At 40.6% G+C, this 27,373-nt stretch overlaps 1 protein-coding gene across 1 annotated transcript in view; it reads right to left on the reverse strand.

Moving 5' to 3' along the window:
• Positions 1 to 27,373, reverse strand: part of LOC104080341 (VPS10 domain-containing receptor SorCS1-like) — a gene marked incomplete at its 5' end in the record, with an annotated part of 81,308 nt that overhangs the window by 52,077 nt on the left and 1,858 nt on the right. Inside the window, 9 exons of the mRNA XM_009582701.1 lie at positions 579 to 696; positions 1,718 to 1,825; positions 2,847 to 2,938; positions 4,178 to 4,254; positions 4,721 to 4,823; positions 11,558 to 11,704; positions 13,766 to 13,945; positions 19,014 to 19,103; positions 21,997 to 22,115. Of these exons, the coding sequence (XP_009580996.1) occupies positions 579 to 696; positions 1,718 to 1,825; positions 2,847 to 2,938; positions 4,178 to 4,254; positions 4,721 to 4,823; positions 11,558 to 11,704; positions 13,766 to 13,945; positions 19,014 to 19,103; positions 21,997 to 22,115 (1,034 nt within the window). The remainder of the gene's footprint in view (positions 1 to 578; positions 697 to 1,717; positions 1,826 to 2,846; positions 2,939 to 4,177; positions 4,255 to 4,720; positions 4,824 to 11,557; positions 11,705 to 13,765; positions 13,946 to 19,013; positions 19,104 to 21,996; positions 22,116 to 27,373) is intronic.

Consider the following 27,373-nt stretch of genomic DNA (forward strand, 5'->3'; position numbering starts at 1 on the left):
CACTTAACCAATGGTTCCAGGAGTGATGCAGCAGCTGCATCCAGGATGCAAGGGACAGGGCATGGGGGCCCATGGACTGAGGAATAAAGTGCCCAGAAGTACCACTGCTGAGAGAGACAGAACAAGGATGAAACCAAGTGAGTAAGAAATGAGGCTAAGAGGGCAGGAATTTGGAGAAGCAAGTGTGAAAGCAACTAGAAGGATCTTAAGACACTGGCTCTGAGGACACAGAAGGATGGAGGAAGAAAAAGGAGGTAAGGATGGGGAAATTGGATGGGAGATGTAAGACTGAAGACTCTTTCAGCAGCAGTGTTTCTGCTGTTGTTGCATTCCTCAGCTCTGGATAAGTCTGAGCTAATTGCCTGCATGGAGAATGAAACCCAAAAGGCAGCTGTTCATTCTTTGGGGCTCACAGAGTGCAACCTGAGGCCAAGACGCGTATGTAACAAAACAGACTCATCCAGTAAGGGACAATCTGATACACCAACCTAACAGGAAAAGACATTGGATCATGCTGATTTTTAACTGGTAGGATCATTAGCTACTTCAGGTCAGATGCCAGCCACCTTGCTTCTCACCTGGCTGTGGAGTTGCCAAGGCCTGTAGTCCTCTTCTGCACACCTCCGATCAAAAATGGACTTGTAGTCTACTTTCACCAGCTGCCACTCTGAGCGGTGGCTGAAATGTCCAAACACTCTACAGAATACAGCAGAAAGAGCATACTGTAAAAGGTAGCACCAGTTGGAGTCTGGTAGTTACAGAGGGACAGTCAACCCACAAATTTCCAACAGAGATTATTTGCTTTAGGAGTGCCAGTCCTACTGATCTTCACTTTACTGACATAGTAAAAGTGAGACTTAGGCTCCTAAATACCTACAACCCTCTTAAAAATTGCATGCAGCTTTTATTCTGTGGATCAAGATCTTCCCACTTATGCCAATCCCCAAAATGACTATACAGAGATGATTTGACATGGGGCTGGAGACAGTTATACCTACAGGAGTTTGATAACTCAATTATGAGCTTTGGGAATCACTTCCACATGAATTAAAATCAGAACCTGAAGGGATCATTCTTCATACATCTCTATTAACTTAGGTTAGTTTCCAAGCCACGTATTCTGTTTATTACAGGTCATTCCATTTTTTACAGACAGAAACTGAATTTTCCTTCTGTTTTTGCAAATCTGATCTCAGGTAAAATATCACAATTTCTGGCAGGGTGAATCCAGATTTATGCACCATGCAAAGCTCAGCATACCACATTGAAACTAATCGTAATTTTTCGTGACTCAGCCTCCAGGCAACATTTTGTCATTCATTTTTACAAAAGAACATCTTCATTTTTCTGTGTCTCAGTTAAAAAAAAGAAAGTAGCAGCAAACCACAGCTATAAAAATACCCCACCATTTTTCTTTCAAATACTCATCTGTCAAGAGTAACTCTGCTTTAAATCACATTCAATTTGAGGAGTCGGGTTTCATGCTGATAAGCTAAGTGATAGTGGTTTTGCAGCTTGCAAGGAACGATGTTGTCATTCCCTCAGTCACATCACAAATAAACATTGATGATTTAGCAACAGAAGACTGCATAACCCTAGCTTCAGGTAGCACTTGGTTTGGTCCCCAACCATAAATGCCATTACGTTACGAACAACCCTCATAAATTATTTTCAGTGTAGTTCCCATCAACATTAGCATGATGGCATGCTCACTTACGTCATGATGAGAGTTTCCTCTCCAGGTTCCCCTAATACTCCATCTACAAACAGTGGGAGGGATGTGAAACTGTACTTGCTCCAAGATCTCCCTTCATCAAAACTTAACCTAGTGGAGAAAGCAGAATTAGCGTTTTCTTTCCTTACTCTCCTCCTACTTTACTTGAAGAGACTCTCTAGTCCACTACAGCTGCTATGGAGAAGTGGGAAGCAGCTTCTGTTCTTGGATACTGTATTTTCAGTCCTTTAAATAACTCCTTTTTTGGGGAAGCATCATAAATCGGAGCATTGATCAAACTTGTTTGGCATCATACTGCTAACCCATGGCCAATACTTAAGTGGTGGAAACTAATAAAGTTATGTTAGAGATTGATGCTTTAAGGGCAAAATGAACTCTAGGGCTAGGATGGTTTTTTTTAAATAAACAAGTGATTTTGAGCATCTTGTTTTTGGGTCCCCAACATAAAACATTTTAAAGAGCTTAGATTTCTGGAGCACAAGAGCTTTGCCTCTTCTGACCAGCAGTCTTCCCTGTGATGGGTCTAAGTGAAAGCTTGGAACCACTCATCACTTCCTAAGACCTGGGTCTGTGTGTTTCAGATATCAATATGACACTGACCGAGGTGGAAGTACATCATGCAAAACATCACAAAACTATATTCTACCTACCACATAAACTCAAGAGTGCTAACTAGTGGGGACACTTTTGCCTTATTGGCTATATAACCCTGAATCTATTCCACAAAATTCTAGTTCATAAGTGCTGCCTGCCACATAGAAGACAAGTTCATCAATAATTTTGAAAATTAAGAGTATTTTGGCAACTTAGTAAGAGACAAAGCCGTAATCCAGATTCATATTACATAAATAACCAAACCCAAGAAGCCAAGTTGTGGTAAACCAGGAAAGCCATGGAATTACATTGACAATATCTCGGATCTGGCCAAACTGAAAGTATGTAAGCTGGAATTGCCAGGATTTCTTAGCTTTATCTGAGTTAATGTTTGCCAGTATCTTAACTGATATTTTCTAGATTGTAGCAACAGAAAATTCTGGATGCAGCCTAACTACCTACTTCCTGGCATCCGAAAAGAGAGACAGCAGACATTTAGCACAGACAGAGTCATTACCAGAGATGTCTGATAGGCAGAGATGTGTGTTTCATGGCGACCAGTACTCCACCTTGATCCAGGTACAGAACACTGTGCTCTTCCTCAAAGATCTGGAAAAAAACCCCATATACTTAAATCCATTTTCCTTAGTATCAAGAAAATGTCATAGTTCTTTAAGTAAAATCATGACAGAGGACAGGTATGTGCTAAGGAAGTTACTGAGTAGAGCAAGGCATTCTGTATAGAGACAGTTCTTCGGTTTTGTTTTTTATTGTTTTGGTGGCTTTTTTTTTTTAAAAACTTTTCCCAGGTCCTTGGAAAATGCATTCTGCCTCTGCTTGACAGAAAATTAGAAACATGATTTTTTGCAGGGATCAACAATTTCCCTCCTTTTGATGACAGATTTTTGTTTAAAGAAGAACTTTATGTGTTTACACATATCTGGCCCTATCTCACATAAGTGATGTAGACAGAAAAATGAGGGCTGGTCAAACATTGTAAAATAATTAGACTCTTAGAATATCAAATATTTAAAAAAGATTTTCTTTTCCTGTGTCTTTTTTGTATTGGCTTTCTGCAAACGTCTGCTCTCTAGTTTATATAGCAGCACTTGTCAGTCTGGGAAAGTCACTCCTCCTCTCCATGACTTGATATCCTAACCAGAAAATAAGAAAAATAGAACTTCCTGTTCTGAGGTTAAACACATTAAAGGGTAGCAATGCTTTGTTAACAGGGATTTCACTAAATATTAGGCACTTGATTTAACTTCATCCAGGCTCTTTGCGCAATTAATGGAGAGATAGGTAGCTTCAGAACAGGATGAACTGAATTCTGTCTTTTTCTCCATTAACTTAAGAGCAAGACAAAATTATCAGTTTATATGGACACTGAACTTTGGACAACTCAACTTAGGTGAAATGGGTCCCACACATAGTGAGGGAGAAGTAGACCAGTGCAACTGCTAGTTTTCTGGAAATTATGATCGTGGATAAAGAGAAAAATGGTTTGATCGGTACGAGGGCTGTACAACAGTAAAAGGAAACACATACTCTCTCCATATATATTAATACTTTAACCTGTTCTATGCTTTGCTACAGGGTTAAACTGAAGTCAAACTCTGAGTAGAATTATAAAAATAATTTTCTATTATACGAAGTCTAATGACATATTCAGTTTTTTTCTTTGGGCATCTCGATACCTCTCAGAAGGGAACAAAATTTTCCCTTTTGTATAGATTCCCAAAAAGCTACTATGAACCAAAAGAAAGAAAAATTAAGCAACATTTTGAATCTACTTCTACGAAAATTTCCTGTGATTACTATTTAGACCTGTGATTCTGTATCATTTACCTGTCTCCAAGTGTTCCCAGCATCAGAAGAAACAAACATGCTGATGTCATTGTCTGATAGTTCAGTGCCTATATTACCTGTAAGATGAGCATTGATTAGTGATGCAACACTCTAAGAAACAGCAGAGTTAGCAAATCAAGGGAGTAAATGTATGTATTTACCTTTTGCAATTATAGAACTTCTAGTTTGGGAAAGAGAAAGAGGGGGAAGGGAAGGGAAAGACTTTCAGTTTGAACAACATATATATAAAAGATCCAATGCATACAGCTCTACACACCTCCATATGCAAAGGAAATGCCCTGGTTTGAATCTGATGTTCATGAGAGTAGAGGACCAGAAGTGATCCCCTTGGTCCTGAAGGTCAGTTTCCATAAAAAACATATGACAAGTTGAAGGTCCGTAAGGACTTCTGTTTGACAGCCTTCCTTCCTTCCCACTACAGGTGGTGTGACACCCCACTCAACACCCTCCACACCCACCACAAACTGAAGATTTTGTCAGTGTTTGCACATCACACACAGGCAATCTTTAAGTATTTCATACCTGAAGCTACAATAATACTGGGGGCAGTGTCTCGGCTGGCGATGTTTCCTGAGGTATAGGGATTCTCTGAGACCTTCAGGTGAAGATGGAGGGAGCAATAGGGCTATGGAGAAAGGGGAAATAAAAGTAAAAAGCAGACACAACATGAAATGCATGCTCTTATTTCTACAGCCTTAGAAATATACAGTGTCTTTCTGAATTATTTCCTAATCACTGCATCCAGCCACCCTTAGAAATACACAGCCACTGTCCTGATGGTTGCGAGAGCTTTGCTATCATTTTCTAAGGCAACCCATTCCCACTGGGAAACTGATTCACTAGGCTGAAACCCTCTTACAAGGACAAGATCTTTGAGGCTGTATCCACAGAAGAGGCAACCAGGCTTGCAAGAGCAGGTAATGGTAAGGACTACCTAGCTCCCCTGGCTCCTAGCTCTCTTGAGAAGCAAGCAAGGCTGCAGATATGATGAAGTGACTCCCAGAGCAGCAGTGCCCAAGCTATCTCTGCAACAAGAAGCAATATAACCCTACTGGTGTGGTGCTGAATCACCACTAATTGGCCATGAGAAACAACTTAATGCAGACAGTGTCATACCGTTTCTTGACTGAGTATTTTTGACACGTGATTCTGTTCTGCACTGCACTGAGAAGAAATACCAGGACTGGAAAGTGTTAGTTTAAAAGTTTTTTAATACAATGTTTCATCGCCCCTTCTGGATGTGACCTTTGAGATTTCAATACAAATACATATATGGAAATCTCACTTATTTGTTATTGGTTTTGTATGTCAGGTACTCAGATAAGACAGGAATGGTACAGAATAAATCAGGTGAGCAAGAAGGTAAGACAGACAGGCAGATTTCCAAAGTTGCCATTACAATTCCCTCCAAATCTGTAGTGTGGTAATTTCTGAAAATTTTGGTAATTTTTGCCTTCTCTTGGGTTTTATTTTCAGGTATTTTTTTCTTCCAAACCTCATGAAGAGTCCTTAGTGAAATATGCTAAGGGAAGGGAGCTGAAAAAATATTGGCAAGAAAACCTGAAGCAAACTGACCAAATTGAGGGGGACGTCACACAAGAACACACAGCTAAGCCCATGCTTCAGCTTGCACGGCTCTGTAAAACCAGCAGGAGAGGCTATGCAGAAGGCCTTTCAGGATCTTAGGAAGTCTTTCTGTCTAATATCAGTTGCCTAAAGGCGAGGACTCCAGCTCCAAAAGTTTTGTAGGCATCCTCTGCAGGAGACCTAGCTCCACAGGAAGACCACTGATCCATCCCATCTCAAGGTAGGTGTCTATGACTCTGAAATGAAAATCTCCCTGTGGAGAATGACAACAACAAAAGGCAGGAGGTTTTTTGGGCAAAGGTGAATAAGGGTGGTGAGGAAGGATGGGAGCTCTCACTTATGTGAGATAGAAAAAGGGGACATGGGTTGTGCAAAAGGGAACACAACCTGCCAAGTGGAATGTACTGAGCAGCCTAACTCTAACTGACAGCCCTGAGAGGGCAGCTGCTGGAGCAGCCCCGGGGCACAGGGAGGGAGTGGAAACCAAATCGAGCTGACATGCATGCAGGAAGTGGAAAAGCATTGCAAGAGCATGAATTCTTCCCTTTTACATTTTTATATGTTGTGAAAAGACTAAATACAGAACATATTTTTAAAACTAACATATTCTAAGCCCACTTCAGCATTTTGAAGACAGTAGCTAATGGCAGCAACTCAGCCAATTCCCCACTCTGACAGATTAGACCTCGTTAGACTCAAATCTTTGTGCTACCAGAGGTTTTCTTCAAAATTTGTCTCATTTCACAGATATAGTACACAGAAATGGAATATATATCTCAAATGTTAAAAGCCAGGTCACCTATCAAAGCAGAAAGATAGTATTTTTAGTGGCATGACTTCTTATTGATTGGAGTGCAGTAATGCTTACAGTGTCTACTGACAACTGGGTATGGTGTAAAAACTAAACTCTCCACTCTAGCCAAACACCTAGTTATTGCTCATGGCCATCTCACGTCCTTACTGTGCCAGCATTCTCTTCTCCATCCCTGATGTACACCTTCTCCGTCTCTATCCTTATATAGTTCATTGATATTTTTCCAGATTGGTTTGTCTTCCATCACACTGTTGGTCCCTTTGTGTTCCTCCTCTAGTTCCCACAGCTTAACTCGTACACAAACGTCTCAGCTTTGTTTTTCAGAATTTCCATCAATTATCTTTATCATTCTTGTTGTTATCAATAAGCTACTGAAATCGTTATTTTCATCAGAATCACCAATTTTGGGTTTCCCTGTCATTGCCTACAGTGCTAGGTGCTGCACAGACACCAAGGGAAAGACAACCACCGCCATGGAGCATTTACAACCTAGGTAGAAGATAAAGCATGAGTGACATAGCCCATTGCTCTGCTCACTGCTGTAGTTCTTACAATCATGCTGGAGTTCATTACTTGCTCCTAATATTTTCAAGCCAGCACTTTTATGCTCCCCTCTCAGGAAGCTCATCAGTCCTTAGTAAAATTTCTCATAAATACCTACAAACCCACTTCTTGGCTGTTCTGCAAAGCCCATCTGAACAGTTTCCAATGGCATGACATTCAAAACAGCTGGTAGTGACTGTCCTTGATCAGGAGTGGGGCAAAGTATTATAACACAAGGATGACGCTAGACACCACTCACACACCTAGGGGTAGTCACAGTATTTGCTCACCTCCAGTAGCAAGGAACAATGAAGAGCGAGATAAACACTTCCAGGAGAGAGATTCAAAACACCTCACTTAGATGCTTAAATTATTCTGTAGCAGATGGTGTGGATGCCCTCCCTTACTAAAAATGGGTCTTTGTCCTGAAATCCTTATAATCCATATAGACAAGGCAAACAAAATGTAGGAGGGAATAAACAGATGTCTGGGGAAGAGAGGCACAGAGAAAATAAATGACTTGCCCAAGGTCACATAGGAAATTGGAGATAGGCCTAAACATTGAATCAAGATTCTCCTGAGACTCAGCCCAGTGTTTTAACCACAAGACCATCCATGAAAGCTAATTGATTAACTCTCCTAGACAGATGCCCATAACTTACAAGATAGAATTACTCCTCAGTTAACCATTTCACAGCACAAGATAAGTATCAAACAAAACCAGCATCTTTGGGATATAATACCTTGGCAGCTATTTTATGAAGATTAAGTGTATTCAGTGTAGAAAACAAGCGGTATAAACAAGGAAAATAAAACCTTGGGATTAGATGGAATTTCATTGCTTTCCTCCATCCTCATTATTCAGAGCCATCTCACAAAAAATGCAAAGAAGTTCTTTGAGCTGCTTTGAAAAAAACACCTCAAGCATACTGTCAGTAGAGGGATGGTTCCGTCTGGCTTGCCTTGTGTTTCAGCCAGATTCCCTCTTAACCTCCTTAGCTGCCAACTTAGCTGCTATGTACTTATTTCTGCATTAACTCTCCCTTAGTTTAGACCAGATGCACAGAGGACACAGCACGGGACTCACAGGCTGGGGATCGTCCTGTCACTCTGGGAAAGGGCAGATCCCATTCTGCCAACAAGCTGGAACATAGGTCATTGCTGTGTCCCAAGCTATTGCTAGAGACAATTATGCTGAAAACCAGCAGTGTGAAAGGATTTCTATCTGCCATGGAGTAAGGATGGGAGCTAAGCTAGATGTACAATGGACTATTGAGAATTCACTTAGCTATGCCATAAGGAGAAGCAGGATCATGCCAAGAACAGTAATATGTAGAAGGAAAAGGAGCAACTGATGTAAGGAGGTAAAACTTCTGGTGATGCAGGGGTAGACAGAGTGTGGCTAAAGAGGTGAGTGGAGTTTGTGAACTGTTTAAATACTACAGCTATGTCACATTGACAAGGAACAGAATTGCCTCAGAGCAGGGGACAATTCCTTTTCCCCAAGCTTTTCCTCACCAGAATGCCATTATAGATCCCTGACTTATTTCCAGGAACACACAACACTTCCAGCGCTTTTGCTTCGAAAATTTCCCCTACTACTCCCAACTTCTGTGGTCTTTTCTCTATCATTTCTTGAATTCTTGCATTCCATATTCTGCCTTCATCTTCTCCCATCATTAACTGTGAAGCTCAAATCAGATTTTTAAATAACTTGTCTCTTTCTTTTAGGATTGTTATTTTACTTTGTGGTTTTGGTGCATTTTCTGTACCTCCCTTTTTTTTTTGCAGGCAGACTGCCTGTTCCTGTAAAAGACCTAATAAATCAGTTTAGTTCAGATTTTATCTATTTGCTTTCTTGAAAATTTGCAAGTCAACCACCTGAGACCTTGTATGTTCAGCTGATGATCCCTGCTCTGCTACCATTTCTAGCTTGTCACTAGCTTGTGACAAACTAAGCATGAAGGAGGCAGACAGGCTCAGGCAATGAAAGAGGCTTCTTGCCTGTTTTACCTCATGTTAAGGGAAGAGGAAAAATAAACATGGCTAAACATTCCTCTGGCCTTATCACGGGGAAGGGCTGACTAATTTCCTCCCCATTCTTCTAGAAGGGCAAAGACTGAGCTACATGGTTTAAGACCATTGAGGATTTGTCCCTTACCACCCTGAAATCATGGACCAATTTCTACAGATGCCCACGGACCTGAGATGCCTACCCCACCCCAAGTCACAGAGCATTTAGGAAATGGTTGCTTTCCAGTGAAAACAGGATGAGCTTGCACAGGTGGAAGCAATTCTCAGAGCAACTACATGGTTGCATAGAGAGCAAAATAAAAATGAACCAGCATTTAAATAGTCGTTTGTGCACACTGGAGCTACAAGATATAAATGCCATCCACAGAGAACTAAGAGCTTCTCTGGGTCCATTCTCACTGTGTCCCTACATGTGCCCACACTTCTGCCCCTGCTCATGACCCCTTGCCTAGCTTGTTCAAGCTTACCACCCTCAAGGGAATTCCAGCTTGTCCAGGCATATCTGGTCTAATTTTAAATGAAATGAATTGTGTTCTCAGGCGCCCATGAGTATAGTAGCAGATACAGTATGGATGGGAAGGCTTAAGGGACCCATAATCCCCTCTCTCCATAAGAACCATCTAGTCCTGGTTTATATGCAGTCATACGACCACTTCCACTATATAGTGGGTAACTACAGTGGCAGCATACCCTTGTATATAAAACACATAGTTCCTGCAAATGACCTCTTGATAAGGACCCTGCAGAGTCCTCTGGCTCATTTATAACCACAATGGCAAGTCAGATCTCTCTTGATCAGTGTGCAACAATACCAAGAAAGACATTTTCTCAGAATTCAAACTTCAAATTTATGGGAAAAGAATAGAGCTTACTTTGATTATTTCACTTGCCTGCTTAGTTTTTATTTCTTCTGCCTTGCCAGCCCCTCAAAATATTACACTAACTTATCATATAATAAAAATACCGGGTTTCTGATAAAATTGGTCATAATTTGAAAAAGTCAAGGTGTGTTTTTTTGCCAAATATGTTCACTTGAATTAAAACTAGATTACAATCTATTTGAAACACAAAGACTTCTACACATAGCCCCTTCCAAAAAATTCAATTGCTTTATGTCTGCAAAGTTTTCTGAATGTCACTTTTTGGTTTTCATCTTCTAGAAAGATTTAATTTAAAAATGCCCTTAGTTACAATTTTTAAAAACTTGGAAAAAGAAAACAAACCCACACAAATTTAGTCATGTTCCAAAATAACTCTTCTGTTTGACCCCCAGTCCTCCCTATTTATTTTTTCCAAACTGGAGAGAAAATGAAAGGCTTGCATTTTGGCTCAATCAAAAAATCAATTATATGAACAGCTTCAAATATCAAGTTATTTATTCTTTGCCCTTACAATAATGCATGGGGTGCAGTTAAGAGATTGGCGTAGCGTTCAGCTACTTACCACAATGCACAAAATGTAACACTGATTCAGATTCTAACAAGCTTACAGCCTCAAAATGAAAAACAACATCTTTTTATTTTTAAGACGGAAAATAACATGCAGGTACAGGACAGCAGGAGGAAGGGCAGCGTAAGTAGTGTCCCTGATTCTGCCTAGAACCATGTTAGAATTTGTGTAATATAAAAGCTATTGAGAATCACAAAGGCTGAGGTTCTTAGTATTATCCCACTACTGTGTATAGATTATATAGGCTGAAAAACATGTCGAGATCAGTCTAAGCTTTCTAATTTGACAGAGATCTCCAATTCTATTCACACTGCTTATATTTCACTTTCACTCTTAGAAACCGTTTGCATATAATGATGATTAAAGACTTATCTATATGGTGATCTATATCAATAAGTACAGAGACAACTACAATATACACCCAACATATAGCTATACACATATTTAGACGAATGTGTCAATTATCACTTCTGAGCTCAAAGAGAAAATGATAAATATTAATACTGCCAACAGAGTGGCCTGAAAGAAATCAGAGCTCTCCTCTCCTTTGAGCCTGTCTCAAGTTATTAGGTCCCTGACAGTTCCTGAGCTACAACAGCTCACTCCTCCCATCTAGTGTCCAGAGAATCAACTGCGCAGAAACGGCACCCAGCTTCACCTGCTGTTTAAGCAGACCATCAGTTGTGCAGAAGGAATCTGATCTACGATGCTTCCTTTTGTTCCAGAAATTAAATTAAATTAAATTACAATGCCAGCTCTTGCAATTCCACCTGGCAGGCCAAGCCTGACATACTGCACTTTTAACATGCAGTATTCCCTCCGTGAGATACACCACATGGAGAGAGGAGCTGCCCTCTCCTTCTTGTGTTACCTGGTGGAAAAAGATTGTTCTGGGATGTTACCACCTCCCAAGTTCCCCCCCGGGTACTTACTAGGAGACAGTGAACAGGGTTTCCTCTCAGATCAGTGTCTGGAGCCTGCAACAAACTCCAGTCTCTCCCTTTATTGTAGGTGATGAAAGTTTTCACTTGGTTGTCAATCTTCTTGTTAGCCAAGAACATTCCCTTTATCCCTGCTACCTAGGAAAAATTGACATGGCTGAAAAATAGATCAAGCCGATGCAGGTTCTGTGCATCTCTTGCCCTGTCAAACCCAAGAGGGATCTGGTGGCTGTGTCAGCATGGTAGATGTCAGGGCAAGAATTGCCAAGGAGCATCAAAGGAAGGCAAATGGAGGTGCGGGGGACAAGATAAGACCATCACAGGTGGAAAGGTGACAAATAGAAAAGAAAGCTTATACTTCAGAATCAGCATGGGAACATAGTAAGATGTCAATAGTATTATCTGTAAAGTGACAATCCCTCAACTGTGTAGGCATTCTTCCCCCTGAAAGATGAAATATGTACAGGGCAATTATTTGTCTCTTGCACTGCAGTAGCAGGAAACAGCAGCAATTTTGGCCTTGCAAAGAAAACGGCGACACACACATAAACTTGTTGATCCGTGTTTCTATTCTCATACAACCCGCTTAAGACATTTCATCTAAGGATCCCAATGTGTTTCATAATTACCAGTGTTTCAACAGGATAACTTGGGGCACAGAGGCATTTTTATTATGGTTTCATATTTTGAGGAAACCAAAGCACTGGTGACTGAAGCAAGGCCACCCAGAATGCTAGTTATAGAGCTAACAATGAGATTCTCATCTGTTTATTTTTCCTGGTGTTTTACCCAAAAGCTTTACTCCATAGACCTGCAGGAGGATTTTGTAAAGATGTGATGCTAACAGACTCACATTGGAACCAAGCCCAAAAGTGTCTTAGCAGGGAGAAAAAAAGTCAACCTCAAACCACAACTCACATTGCAGAATGTTCCCATCTTCTCAGCACACTGAAAATCAATAGCCCAATAGCTGCTGCAGCTTGCGAATGAATTTTTTAGGCTGTCATTCTACAATCTGAGAGCTGCAATAAAAAGGTAAGCGAAATCGAGAGAAGGAGGGGGAAAGTGAGAAACTTTTTCGTTTCCAGCAAGTCTGTTCAGTCATCCACCCCGTCTCTTCTTACGATGCGGAACTAGTACACAGAATCATTCATCAAGACTTTTTATTCATACAGATTATTACTTAAATGGCATCCCGTGGCAAATGGTTACACAGCAGATTCAGAGTTTGTTCCAGCTCAACTGATGTAATTATGTGTCTGGATTTGGATGCTACAGCTCCCAGTGAGTAGGACCTCATTGCACTTTTAGTCACATGCTGTGGGTCTACTAGTGTACAGTGCATTGGTACAGTACATTGGTGTACTTAGTCATTCTGAATAGCGCCTTTCTCCTTGAGCAACGGCACTGAATTTCATTTGAAGTTACATAAAGACTTAGACATGACTTGCTATAATGGGTAATAGTCTTTAAATTAAGTAGTTAACTAATTTATTGTTGATATAAGCATAAAAAGATAATATTTTTAATGTCTGAGCTGGATTGTTTGGTACCACCCAACTAAGCATTCAGGATTTCTTTGTTGTAGTAGAAAGGCACCCTGATAAGACAAGGGTACTCTGTTTCCCAGTGATACTGCATGAATAGACGGAGCTGGAAAAATAACATAGCTCTGCCTTTACTACCAGAGGCCAGAGCCTATAGCTCCATTTGTGCTTCTCTTTGTTGTTGTCCTGAAATAGTTATGTTATATAGTCCCTGCGAAATGCTGGCCATAAATGACTAAAGAGCATTTTATATATCAGGTGATAAATGTGTTCTGAAATCCTGTGAATTTTTCTTTTTATGATTCTAGTCATGGGCTGGGACTTAGAATCCTTTCCAGAGAAAGCAAAGTGTAAGTTATACTGTCAGTCTTGGACAGCTTTATCTTAAAAAAAGACCACACACACTATACGTGCTCTCAGTAGAAAGAGATAGACCTATTGCATATACACAACCATGACACACACAATGATCTGTTCATCTCAGCTGATTGCACTGAGGCCCTTAAGTAAAAGGAGGGTAAAACTCGTGTTTAGTCACTTTTTGGCTCTGCTGTTCACATGTATATAATGAGGCTGATGTGCAAGAAGGAAACTGTACTGGTATCACGTGAGCTCCTGAGATAGGAATGAGATGTCTGGAGTCATGACATACCTCATAGAGGTCAATCATCACATTCCCCTCCAGCCCTTGACTACTCTTGACATTTTCCAAGGCCAGGGTGAAGTACACCCCTCGGGTGTCGGAGATATATAGATTGTACGGGTCGTTCTGGTTCCACTCTTGAACAGCTGCAAACACCTGATTCTCATCTGTGCTGATAACATGCATGTCCTGGGGAAAGAAAAGAGAGGAAGGTTACTAGAGGGAGCTCTGCTCTGTCATTTCCAAGGGCACCACAGTAATTGTGGAGGAGCACAATTTAGGCTGGAGTTTAATTGAAACTGTAGACAACACTTTTGTAAGTGGATAATTCCATCCAGGAATATTTTACACCAGCTCTCTTCTGCCAATTTTCAAAGCAGTAATTAACTGATGAGGTGTTAATTGAACATTTACATTGGCAGTACAGTGTTACACAGCAGCACCTTCCCCCCGCCCCAACACTTTCATTTTAATGAGTACTTTGTTTTGGGGGGGAGGGGGAGTTTTTTATCTGTTTGGTTTTGGGGGTTTTTTTGGCACCTGAGTGATTCCACTTGTGATTGTGGAATCACAGATATTTAAAAAGTGTTTGTTTTTTTTTTTTTAAAGAAGAAGAAAGCAGCATCTGAAACATCTGTTCCTTACCTAGCATTCAGAAACCAAGTATGCTTGGGAACTGATGCAAGGATGATCTAATGGATTAACGTCTGCAGCCAGTGCTGCTGTTATTTATTATTTCTAATGACAGTGTCAACTACAAGTCAAGGCCCTGGACCACTGTGCTAACCCCCCGCCCCCCCCCAAGAAATATAGCAGAAAGACAACTCTAATCCTCACTAGATGTAAAGAGCAGAATTGTAGTTAGATCACTAGTGTTATGAATGAGGTTTTGTTTGTTCTGTGTGTTACAGCAGGCAGGAAGCAATGAAAAGATTGCATAACTAAAGAAAAAATAGAAACTATTAAACCTGATTCCCTCTTTCAATGCCCGGAGAAATGATTACCCAGTGGAAAAAGCCACCAAGAGAGAGATTGTTATAATGAAATTCCCAAGCTCTATCTGCCCAGCACAGGCACCCTGAGTTCTTTGGTGCCATAAAAATCTGTGGAAGTAGGAAAAGAAATGCAGATTTCTTAGCACCAGGTGATTCCCAGAAGATTCAGCTGTTCTGTCTGTTTTGGGCAGATATCCCAAAGTTATTCTGCTTCCATGAATCTCAGCCAGGGCTTTCTATATGCAAAACTGGGAACTTTATCAGAAAATATACTCTTTGGATGCTGATGCTATTTCTTCCTTCTGTTAATAATAGTCTTCGATAATTCACTTTCTTGTGGTTTTGTAGGGAGAATTAATACTTCCAGATGGAGCCTCGTAATATAAAGATGAAAAATAATATAATGAAGAAATCTGATCTATAAATTTGAAAGTGGATTCACCATGAAATTAAGATTCAGTACAGTTGTTTGTTCATCCAGATCCAGATCTGAGTATAGAGTGGATGAATACTCACTTGATTTACTTGCTTCTTTGCGCTGGAGAAAAATGTATCCCAGAAGATGGGCTGGTTTTGGGGAGGAACAGATAGGCTTAAATCCTGAGACAATAGGAAAGGCAATATAAGTCCTACTGCCTTCTACTAATTGTGGTTGTGAATAGATATCTTCTCTTAGCTCCAGCTGTGCTAGTAGAAGTTAACTGCTGCAGTTGTTTGTCAGAGGCTGCTTACTTCAGACTGTCACCCTAGTCAATCTGCTGGTAGAACTATATGAGTAGGTGTTCCCAATGTGCTTCAGGCAGCATTGACTAGCACAGCTCTAATCTCAAGTTTAAACTTTGGCATATGCGCATATACACATGGGCAGACCTCTCTATTTAAACATAGAGCTTATAAGTAAAACTTGTTTAGTCTGGTGAATGTACAGTTTCGTTAACTTATCGTTTTAATCAATAGTTTTGTAATAACTAGGGGAGAGACGTAAAAAGATATTTTGATCCACACCAGGGAAAACTAAAGGCAATTTCATGAATGCTTAAGAAGCAAATAAGTTAATTTATTCACTAGATGCTTCCTGAGTTTTGACCAGATCATGCTGCAAGATGCAAGTCTAAAGAAGATTCCAGTAAGGCTGAAGGAATTTAAGCCTGGAGAAGCAGAGATTGAGACAGAATTGGCATGATATATATAATGTAGAAAATAAAAAAAGATAGTGTTCCAACTGTTTGCTTTTGGGTCAATTAACTTTTCCTCTTAATATGGACTTGTCCAATAGATGCAGTAACAATGCAAATCTTTGATAGAAAAGGGATCAGTATATGGGCATCAAACAGGTGTTTGACCAACATCAGGAATTTTTTGGTTGCCACATTGGGAAAATTAAAATTAATCAGCGTATCATATTCACTTCTATTTTATTTTTTTTAGGGTGGGGGTTGCTTTTTTGGGGGAGGAATAATACAAAAAGACAGCCTTCATCTTGATACGGAGCAAGAGCTTCACTGCATCTTCCACTACTACAACAGATGTTCATTTCACCTTCCTACAGAAAGGGAAGAAGACAGGAAAGTGAAGCAAGGAACCTTTCTCATACAGTTGTCATCTCCAGGGGCTCCCCATGCATCTGCCTACTGAGAGTCCGAGCTTTCCTTTCTCTGCTCCAACACATAGTAGAAGTACATTAATATGCAGTTCTACTATCCGTCCCTCTTGCCTTTCCAAAGACAAAAGTAAGAGCACGATGCATGGGTTTGATCAGGTGTCTGCTCAGATGTCTAAAGGCCAAGGCTTTCTGAATTATGAAACATGCTTCAATTGCCCTTTTTGCACTTGGTCAGGGAACTTTTCTTCCTGTCAAGTTAAATAGCAATGATGTGTAATGCCTGTTTTATCCTGTCAATTACTGGGACTGTCAGCTCTTTTTAAGGTCTGTATTTAAGGATTTTTTTGTGGTTATTGCTTCTTCCATCAGGATGTGCATCCTGAGGTTGAAAGAAGGTGACGAATTTAAAACAGAGGTACCACATGGACCCATCCCATCAGTATTCAACCCATCACCAGTTAAGGACAGGGCTTTTTAAAGGAGAAATTGCTTGGCTTGCTTCAGTATTCACAGATGTCTGCCCAGTGCATTGGTCTGAAATGGAGTGAATGTACCCTGTGTGTACATTTAAGGTGATTATCACAAGTGACAGAGTCTGTGACAGAGCCCACATTGTGGTGCTGTGATACAGAATAGGCAGCACCAACCCACAGATCACTGCAGAAATTAACAGGTCTCAATAAAGACCATTTACAGGGTAAACACAACCTGTATGCACATATGTGCAGACATCTTCTTGTATAGGAGAGAGTTTCAAGTTCATTTAGGTTTTTAATCAAACTGGCTACCAGGCTATTAACGCCAACAAGAAGAATGTTTTAGTTTTGATTTGCTATAGGCCATTCCTGCCTGAGCAGCAGTATCACCTGCCAAAGCTGCCTGCCGCCACACCCCTCCAGTTTAGGAAGAGTGACATGCAGAGACAAAAAGCTTGATATTTCCCTCTTCAATTCTAGAAGCTGCTTAGTACTGTTTACCATATTTGGCCCCACTTTCTTAACTGAAGGAGATAAAAGAGAATTTAGGCATAAAAGCAGCTGTTTGTTTCAATTCCTTGAATAGTATAACGCTTTGTGCATTTTTAATAAAAGCAGCTATCCTGCTTTGATAGCAGCCTCCTAGACAGCCACAGCTCCACTCTAGCTCCTTCCAAGCCAAAGTAGCTCTTCAGTCTTTGAAGATATTCCGAGATTGTGACAAAGCATCTTATCTCCTTAAATATCTGCCTTTTTCTTTGGGTCAAATAAGATGAATGTATCGCTCCAAATCCTATTCTCTGAAAACACATTGCAGTTTAATGGTAGTGCATTTTCCCTGGCTCTCCAGAGATCTCTTTGAGAAGGTGGACAGTTGGAAAGATAAGTGTGGGCTAAAGAAAACAACTGGTTCAAAGCAAGCAGTCTCTCTGCAGGTGGTCTGAATCAGCTGTAAATGACAATTTTGAGTTGGGTGTTACAATAACCATGCTAAAAATGCAACTCCTTTGCTAAGGGTTATTTCAAATAACACCCATTTAAATTTGATCTGAATTGACAAAGTAATTATTTCCTGCTTGGACAGGAAGTTTCAAACCAATCTATTTTTAAATGTGACTGAAGATTTTGGGGCAGACCACAGGTCTCCTGTGTCGTAGCCAAGAAGATACCATGGCTTCTGGTAGGATTCTCAATGTCCTGTAAGCTTGGGTTTTCAGGTGATGTAGACAGGAGCAAAGGGTACAACAGCAGAGTAGGTAAGGTATGGCATTTAGCTGGTTTTGAGCTGCAGTCTGGTTCGATGATGAAGGTCACCCAGTCAATCCACTATAAACAAGTCAGTTGGGTTGAGGAATCAAAGACAGACAGCTGTGATATTAGCCAAATTATCCCTTTGAATATTTCTGCCTACAAAATCTGGTGTACCTTCAACTTCTAGGAACAGGCTGACCTTGCACTTTCTTTTTTTCCTTTTGACAATCCTTGCTTAATTTCTGGGAATGCATCTGTCTCCAGATGTTAGACGTCACACAGAATCCACAAGATCATATGCTACCTTTGAGCTTAAATTTCATTTAAACCAGACTATATCAAGAATGGAAATGCCTCTGTCTTTGTTAAGCTGTTAGGAGCCCAGCTGCAAAATGGTGATTTCTTCAAAATGGAGCTAACATTTTACATAGGTCTTTTAAAAAATTCAGCTCCAGAAGGCAGCAATAGACTTTCAAGCTCCAATGCTAATTCACCATTGTTCTTAATTAGGGAAGATATGGAGCAGATACACAAAGACATCTCTTTGCTTGGTTCCCATTAAACTCTGCTAATGAGGCAAAGCACAAAAAGCAACCCACACAGGATAGGGGCAGGAGAAGGGAATTTTAAGACCAAAAAGAAGAAAAAAAAAAAAGAAAGAGAGCCCCCTCCAAAACTTAATTAACTAACCATAAAGAAATGATAATTGACATGGGCTGTGGTATCTGCCTACGTTTCATGCTGATGTCCTTGACTAGCCAAAGTGCTGGCTTTGTTTTCAGTCCTTTCTTGCTTGCAAAGGTTCTATTAAAGGAGAATGGTGTTTTCACCCATTGCATGTCATCTTGCAGTTACTTGTGTTGGATTCAAGAATTTCTGTACGATCAAAATATCTGTAGCTTCATATGGGCATTCCAGCAACAGCAACCCACCTTGGGCAAGGAGTATTTTGGCAGCTTCATCTGTGCAAATGCATTCCTCCTATAAGAAACGTAATAATGTGGTCTTCCTCCTGATGTCAACTATGAGAGAAGCAGGAAAGTTATCATCAGGATTTTTTAAAATATTTTTTTATTATCAGGGAAAATACCAAGCAAAAGCTGTCAAAGGAAATACCACAGTGTTGGTGGCAATGGCTTAAAACTGCAGCACTATTACAGTTGATGAACAAACATTGATCCAACTGACAGTGGCTAAAAAAGAGAGCAAGAGGAATCCCATTTTCTGCAAAGAGAGACAAAGGCCAGAATTTCAGGTGAAAATCTGGGGAAAGTGAAGTCCTGGCTTCACTTGGGCCATTATGTGACGTGCTGATACCACAGCTCTCCTCTGACTTACCACAAAACAGTCTGTTCTTTGCTATCTGGAGAGCTGCCGTGTAGGCTATTGGTTAGATCAGCAGATTGGCAGACCTGATGCTTTATTTCTATTTCTGCCTCCAGCTTTGGTTCCTGTGTGGCCCTGTACAAGCCATCACATGTATCTGTTACCAGATCAGCTAAGCATTCACAGCTCCTGAAGGCAGGAGAAGCAGAGTCAATTTGGTGTTTCTGTGAACCTGGCCATTTATTTAAGTGCCTAAATACTGATGCCAATACCTTGAAAAGGCTGGGTTAGAGCAATGTGAGGTTTCATTTCCTACCACCTATTAAAGGGGTAAAAAATAGAAATAAAAAAGCTGTCAATGTTATCTGGCTTCCAGTGCTGCTGAAGCATAATCAATGTTTGTAAAGTACTTTGAAATCCTTGGATGAAAAATACTGAAGAACAAATATTCCAAGGGATTCTCCATGCAGAACTTTGTTTTAATTGCCTGATATCTGGGCTTATCAAGATTTTGCTTTAGTATTAAGTGTTTTAAAATGCACTGCAGTACTTTAAAATGCAAGATACACAGAGGTTAAATTCATATCAGATTAAGTAAAATGAGAACTATTTCTTATTCTAAAGCTCTTCAACTATTTTTTTAAGGGAATTGCAAAAAAGTTAGGGGAAAGAAGGCCAGAAGCATTGTTTATGAGAGAATGTGAGTTTGTAAAGAAAACATGGTGTGGTGGGAGAAATAAACCCACATTCCTTTACCCTCATGCTTTTGAGCCTACTAATTCTCATTCCAAATGCCTTAGTTGCAGAAAATCTAGGTGGAGATCAAGGAAGGTAGGGAAGGCTAGGGGAGGGTGCTCAGGGCATTCATCTATTCCTCCAAGCCTTTACTGTTGGTGTAGTGCTGTTCATCCTCTAAAGAACAGTGCCTGGGATAAGGCAGGGTCCAGCATCAGCCACAGCATGTTATTTAGCTCTTTCTTTGCAAGCCAGATACATCCATATATATATATATAACCACTTGAAGAATCTCATTTTAAATTGCGAGCCAACAGTAAATTCACTGAATACTGGGAACAAAGCAGAGGTTGTTTCCAGGGATTACAATATTATTATTTCATATCTGTAAGTGTCAATTATTAATGATTGGCAAGTACTATCTCTTTGACCTGTTATATTTATTTCTGTTTAAGAATCCCAAGAAGTTTAAGGATTAAAATAGGAACTTTTCAAATCCAAATATTCCATGATACCAACTACAAACATGAATATATAAAGTTGTGCAAAGTCCCATTGGGCATTAAGGGGAACATCGTAAGAGATTGCCTCTCCCCACATCCTCCTCCTTATACCATGCAGCTAGCACGGAGGTGTAACAAAAAAAAAAAAAAAAAAAGCCGAAATTTGGCAGCACTGGGAACCTTATACAACAGTTTATAGACATAAAGAGAAATGCATCAAAATACAAGGGCTATTCAGAAGGGCAGACAATCTCCCCAGCATTGACTTCATATGGGGCAACTGGGTTGGGTTCTCTACAGTGTGTAATAACATCAGGTCAGAACAGAGAAGATTAACAATCTTGAAAAGCACAAAACCAAGGCATCAGTGATGAAGTAATGAATCAATTCACACAGGAAGAGAAATTCCCCAGCTCCTGTGTCACTTGAGCCACAAACACACAGTAATTCTGAAATTAGAAGGCATGCCTGAACAGTGATGCATGCCCTGTTTTCCTTACATTTCATTTATGCCTCAGACACACTAGGCACAAAAGCTATTCTGAAATGTATGTCCCAGATTTATTTGTGGATGAGTTAGACTGGTGTTTATGACTGAGTTCATTAACTAAAGGTAATTAACAATCAACTCAGCCAATTTAAAATATCAGTCCTCTGTCTTCCCTCCACCCCCCCCAAGCATGGCAGAATATAAACTGTCTGGAAGACCAGTTTAGTCCTAATGACTTCCAGTTCACCTCCATGCAATTCTGTTGTTATTTTTTGTCCTCTTCAGCTGTTATGACATGGACACTGGCAGCAGGCTAATGAAACCCACAGTAGTTCAGATCTATTCACCAGCTCTCACCTGGAACACAGCTTCGCTGAGTACATCTCATCTTCAACTTTTTCACTATAATCACAACTGAGGCATAACAATAAAGCCTGATTACTCCTTCTTTGGTTCTTCCCCTGACTCCCTCCCTCCTTTTCTATTTCCCTCTCACGCTCAAAAAAGTTTTGGTCTACTCCCTTGCGATAGCAGATGACTGACACATCACTTCAAGCTGGGGGGTTACAGCACTAATCCTAGAGTGCTGATGAGACTGCAGGGAGTGGCACAGAGCACTCCAGTACATATGGTGGATGTTCCAGGTAGGAACTCTATGACCCTACAGCGATAAGATACTAGAGGCAAAAGGAACACTATTAGCATTGTAATGAACATTGCTACAATGCACTCAGTGCCTTTATTATGGATCTAGTGTTGTTGATTAGCTGGGGGCTAGCACACATGCACAAACGTGCAAAGGAGGGGAAAATAATAGAATATAAAATAATAGGATAAATAAGAGAAGAGGGTATTCTGCACCTGAACAAAGACATAATCATCCTGGACGATCAGGGAGTTATGGTCAATATAGCCTGGAAAGGGTTTGCTGCGAGTGGCTTCACTGCAGTTCTGCATCTTGCAGGTGATGTATTGGGCATCTGAAAGGAAAAGAACAAAACCAAGACACTTGAGATCCTGAGCACAAATTCTTCCTACTGTCATAAACCTATTTGCTGAGGCAGCATTTCTGCTTCCCAGCCTCACATGACATGAAGTTACACCATCCACTCAACACAACACTTCTTCTTCTTGCACGCCTTGTAAATCCACCCTTGATTACTGTCTTCCTTTAAGTTCCTTCCTTCTTCACCTACCTTAGCCTCCCATTATTTCTTTCATTCCACCCTACATCAGACATCAGAACTATACATTGCTTCTTTATGCCAAGAGACATCAGCATAGCTGATCTGATTATTCCATGCCACTCTTGTGGTTCCATGCTGGAAGTAGACCAGAGGCAGCATTTGAAGGTGGCACAATTTAATGCTTGTGGCTCAGGTCTGACAGAAACCTAGTCAAGGGCATATCATTCAGCACTATTACCTGCCCTGCTAGTTTACTTGGATGCTACCCAGGCTTAAGCTTAAAGCAAGGAACTGAGTGAGGGAACAACAGAGCTGTGAAGGTCCCTTTACAGAGGCAACAAAAAGCCGAAGTCCTGTGACTCCCAAAGTAACTATGAGTCTGAAGAGTTGTGTCTATGCTGCAGGACAGATACTCTGTGTTGAGCCTCTGCAGTTTCCCTGTCATCCCCATGGTGTGGGATTTGCTGTAGAGCATGACAGCTTCTCCACTGTCATAAGCTGAGTTTATTTAGAACATCGCCAAGGTCCAGAGCAGACACAAGTAGAAGGACACCTTCAGAGGACACCTGCCCCATAGCGTCACCACTAAGAACCCCTTCCACAGTGCACCTCTGCATTTCCTACAGCACTTACACTCTGCAGAGTAATTCAGATCACCTTGGAAAGTAATTCAGACCACCTCCTGTTCAGGGGTTTTACCCACTTCCCTATTGACAGTGTAGGTAGATGCACTCAGGCAGACCTGGGCAATCATTCCACGCTCTCTTGAAACTAGAGGCCTTAGCAGTTTCAACCAGTTGTATGTTTCAAAGTAAGTGGCCTAAATGCAGCCCTAAAGCCATCTCATCCACTGCCACTGTATGGGATGTCCTCATCTTCTATTCTGAAGCACTGCAGGGTGCTCATCTCATAATCCATCACCTGAAGAAAAACAATTTGAATTTCTTCATGGTGGTAATTTATACTGAGAATACAGAACCAGATTCTCAGTATTCAATTTCGGCTCTTTCAGATCAATTAAGAAGTTGCTCTTTGTTTAATGACAAAGCTGATTTACAGGAAGAACGATTTTGGAATTTTAGCATTAGCACTTATATGACAGAAAGACTACATGGCATTTAATCTTAGAACTCCTTCTAATCATTTTACTTGTTGGAGAAGCGCAGTCCCTTGCTTGATATAATTACCACTTTTTGATCAGAGAAGTAGCATTTTACACTGAAATAGAAATGGCTGGATTTTTACCGTCTCATATTTAATCTTGGTTTTAATTAAAATCTATCATTTGACATTTCTTTCCCTGCTTCTAAGGGCTGTTGACTTCTACTTGAAACAGACATGCAGAGTAACGAACCTTCAGGAAAGTTTGATGAGGGATGATTTTATCCCAGCATTTGCAGAGTTCTTGGAATATATGAAGTGCTAAGTATTATTGGTCACTGCAGTTTATAACATTTTATGCTTTCGCAGCTCACTGCAAAACATTAATTAATACAGCCCAGACAGCATGATCAAAATGAATTTCCCTTCAGAGGGATACAATTTTTTCCACATTAGCCACGAGAGGGCAGGGAACGACGTAACTCCCAGCCTGCTCATTCCAATGAGCTCAGGAAAGTTCCCTTTCAGAGTTGTTCAGCCCTCCATCCCTCGGCTCCCAGGAAGAAGGGGGACAACGGGGCCAGAACTTCTTCCACCAGCCACCACTGTGTGGTGCAGCATGTCCCCTCCTAGACATAAGATGGAGAACGGGCATGCATCTCTTCATCTGCAACATGACCAATTCTCACTTCTCCTGTTTACTCAATCCATTGTATCACGAAGGACAGCCCCCCATACCTGCCCCCACATTCATCTCCTCTCATTCTGGGGTACTGAGTGAAATGTCTGGCAATCCTGAGCTTAAACAAAGCAGCATCAGTTGAAACGGCTGGCCCCACCACCCCCTGAGCTGTTGGCAAGACTGGGTGGCTTTTCACACATGGGATCAAATCACCCAGCATAGAGCTATATAGAATCAGACCTCTGTTTCCCACCTTCTTTCCTTTTTTTTCCCCCACCACCATTGTTTCCTTTTACTTCCACAGGCACACCAGCCGCCTGGGAGACGCTAAGAGGAGACTGCAGTGCCGTCTCGCTTCCCATGCCAGCAGGTTATCTATCCTGAGAGCACAGGGAGGTAACAGGACGGGTGCTGCTGGGACTACCCAGCAAAGAAGATTAAGGAATCTCCTCCACATGAGATTTTGAAGAGCAGGCCAGGTTGACATCCATTAGAGGTGACTGAAGTTTTTTTCGATCCTGTTTTAATGGAGGAATGGGGACTATGTCTATTTCTGCTGTGATCGCAGAGTCTGTACAGCAGTGATTGTACCATTGATGAAGATTTACTAAGGCAATTCCTGTGAACTTTTACAGTGCAATTCTCCACGGCTTCAATTCTAAAATGCCAGTAATAACTACTAAAGGGCAGAGCACTGAAATTGCTTAAGCTAATCTCCCAAACAGCCAAACCCTGAGATGTGCACACCAAGAAAAGCTCCCTCTGCTATGGGAGAAAAAGAAGGAAAACAGGCTTCTTGCAGTGCCTGGATCCCTCTTTTTTCCTAAGAGAAGTTTTTCTGTGCTCACATTAACTCAAGGATTTTGTTTCGGCACTTGATTCTCATGGACGTTTTATGTGATTCCATTGGTAGAGCTTTGTAATTTAGCATTAATTAATGTCAATTAATGTATTCAGTTGCTAAGCTCTGGAATTAATTTCATTAGTTTTCCTGCACAGATGTTTTCCCTGCCATAGGTAATTAGGACATTATGCTTTTCAGTTCCAGAACGCTCACCTCCAACAACAGCTGCTGTTTTTAATATACAACAACAAAGTCACGCTGTGCCTGGAGAGAAGAACATAGCAACTCCCAGCCCTTACACCCCCAGACACTTTGATTTTGACAGGTTTAGACACCTAGAGTAGGATTGTTCTTGGGGAATGGCAGCTATTTCTAAAGAGGAAGCAAGAAAGGTCACAGAATACAAGAATGGAGAGGACATCTTGTAAGGGAAAACTCTGACAAAATTAATCTGTTTCAGTGGTGAAAGAGAATTGCAAATGCTAACACAGAGCAAAAGTGAAGATCTGGCGGGACCTGTGCCATGAAATATTTTAGTCATTTCTGTTTATCTCGAGCTCCATGCTAATATGTTCTCAAGGGAAATGCATCCTGCCTGTCCCAGCGACAATTTTTGGTTCAGTTCATGGAGATGGAAGGTTGTTGGTGGTTACTGGAGGTTGGTGAGCCTCTGCAGGAGAGTTTCAAATCCCTTCCTAAAGCAGAGTAGGACTTTCTTCAGGATACTTTGTTGCAGAGTGTTATTTTGGATGACATATCAAACCCTAAAACCCACTGTTTTCCAGTCTAAGCTTGCATGTATATCTTTCGAAAAACTTATTTGATCACAAAGAGAAAACATTCACTGTACTCACTGCAAATGTATAATTTTTATTTTTCTTGTCTTTAATTCATTGAGGAATGTGTCCTTCTGTCTACAAATAAATCCACTAAGGACAAATCATGAGTTTATGCAAAGAGCATCCACATAATCTATGACTTGTTTGTGTTCCAGATTTACTATGGAGTATCCCAGTTCATTACCGAGCAGCTTAGACATTAGGGATAGTTTCTGTTATTGAAGGATGACTGGATTCCTGTAACTAATGAACCATAAGAACATGGGAGTAACATATCTCATTGAAAGACCCAGGCCTGTAACCCCTCTCCAACAGTGACTAATAACAGAAGCCTAGAAAAGGTTATAAGAATTTGTCCAGGTGCCTTGGTAGTCCAGGTAGGCCTTCAGCAACCACAACCTCCCATGGCAATGAGTTCCACAATTTAATTAAACGTTCTCCCATACTTTAATCTTTCTACTCCTTTTTTGAGAAACACACAAAATGACTGTTCTTTATCCATTTCCATCTGGTCTGAATGTTGATTTGTGAAATTTTTATGATATGGGAATATATTCACAACTCTCCAGGACTCAGCAACTGCAAAACAATTAATCAGTAATGAAGATCAGTGAAATGAAGCCATCCCATTTACTAACTACTCACAAATCTGTTTTTATCCTGCTACTCTTTCTTCATTACACGTCAGAGTCAGGAATCTTTCTTTACATGGGGAAGTATATCCTCTGCCATTTCTGGCATAAGGATATAATTAGAGAAACTAACAGATGTCATTCTCCAGGACAAATACTAATCATGATCAGCAAAAAAATCACTGCACATGTTTAAGGCACTATGGGAACTAATTCACCATTCTAGCTATGTTAGCAAAAGACTGTCAGGCTAGGTTGCCTACTCATTTTTTCCACAGCAGTGATTATTTTATTCTTCTTAGCAATGTTCTGTGAAAACAGAAATTAAAGTCCTAGCACAACTTTGTGATGCAGACACTATTAGCCAGATGCTCAGTCCCTGTTGATCAGAAAACAGAGAATGCCTGCTGACCCCAGGTGAGACTTTGGTCTTACCTGCAATCACAGCAGCACCTAAATTACCTTTCAATAAGGAACACTGTTGTGTAAATCAGGACAGCAAAAGGAAAGCAAAGGAAACAAAAGTACTTTTTAAATATCAGGAGCTCTCTAAATTTTTGCCAGCACATTAGAAAACCCCTTAGCTTCTTTCATCCACACTTTAAAAAACAAAAACAACCCCAAAACAAAATGATAAATTAAAAACTTTACTCAAAATCAACTAGCATCTATCTACATAAGTGAATGCGTATCTCATAAATGTAACAGTTGGTTTTCTTGACTTGCATCTATAAAAAATGTCATTTAGACATCCTCTGAGTCAGCTTTGCCATTCTCTGGAGGGCCAGTGGGTACCCTGTCGGAATCCATCTTTCTAATTCTCACCAACAGTCTGGATTCCTCAGTAGGTGTCACCTGAACAAAAATTACCTCCCTAAATGTCAATTAGTTTGAATCAGGCCTTACTGGGTGTCATGGTTTAACCCCAGCTGGCAACTAAGCACCACACAGCC

This window comes from Fulmarus glacialis, unplaced genomic scaffold (genome assembly GCF_000690835.1).
Source record: "Fulmarus glacialis isolate BGI_N327 unplaced genomic scaffold, ASM69083v1 scaffold2978, whole genome shotgun sequence".
Classification (NCBI taxonomy): Eukaryota; Metazoa; Chordata; class Aves; order Procellariiformes; family Procellariidae; genus Fulmarus; species Fulmarus glacialis.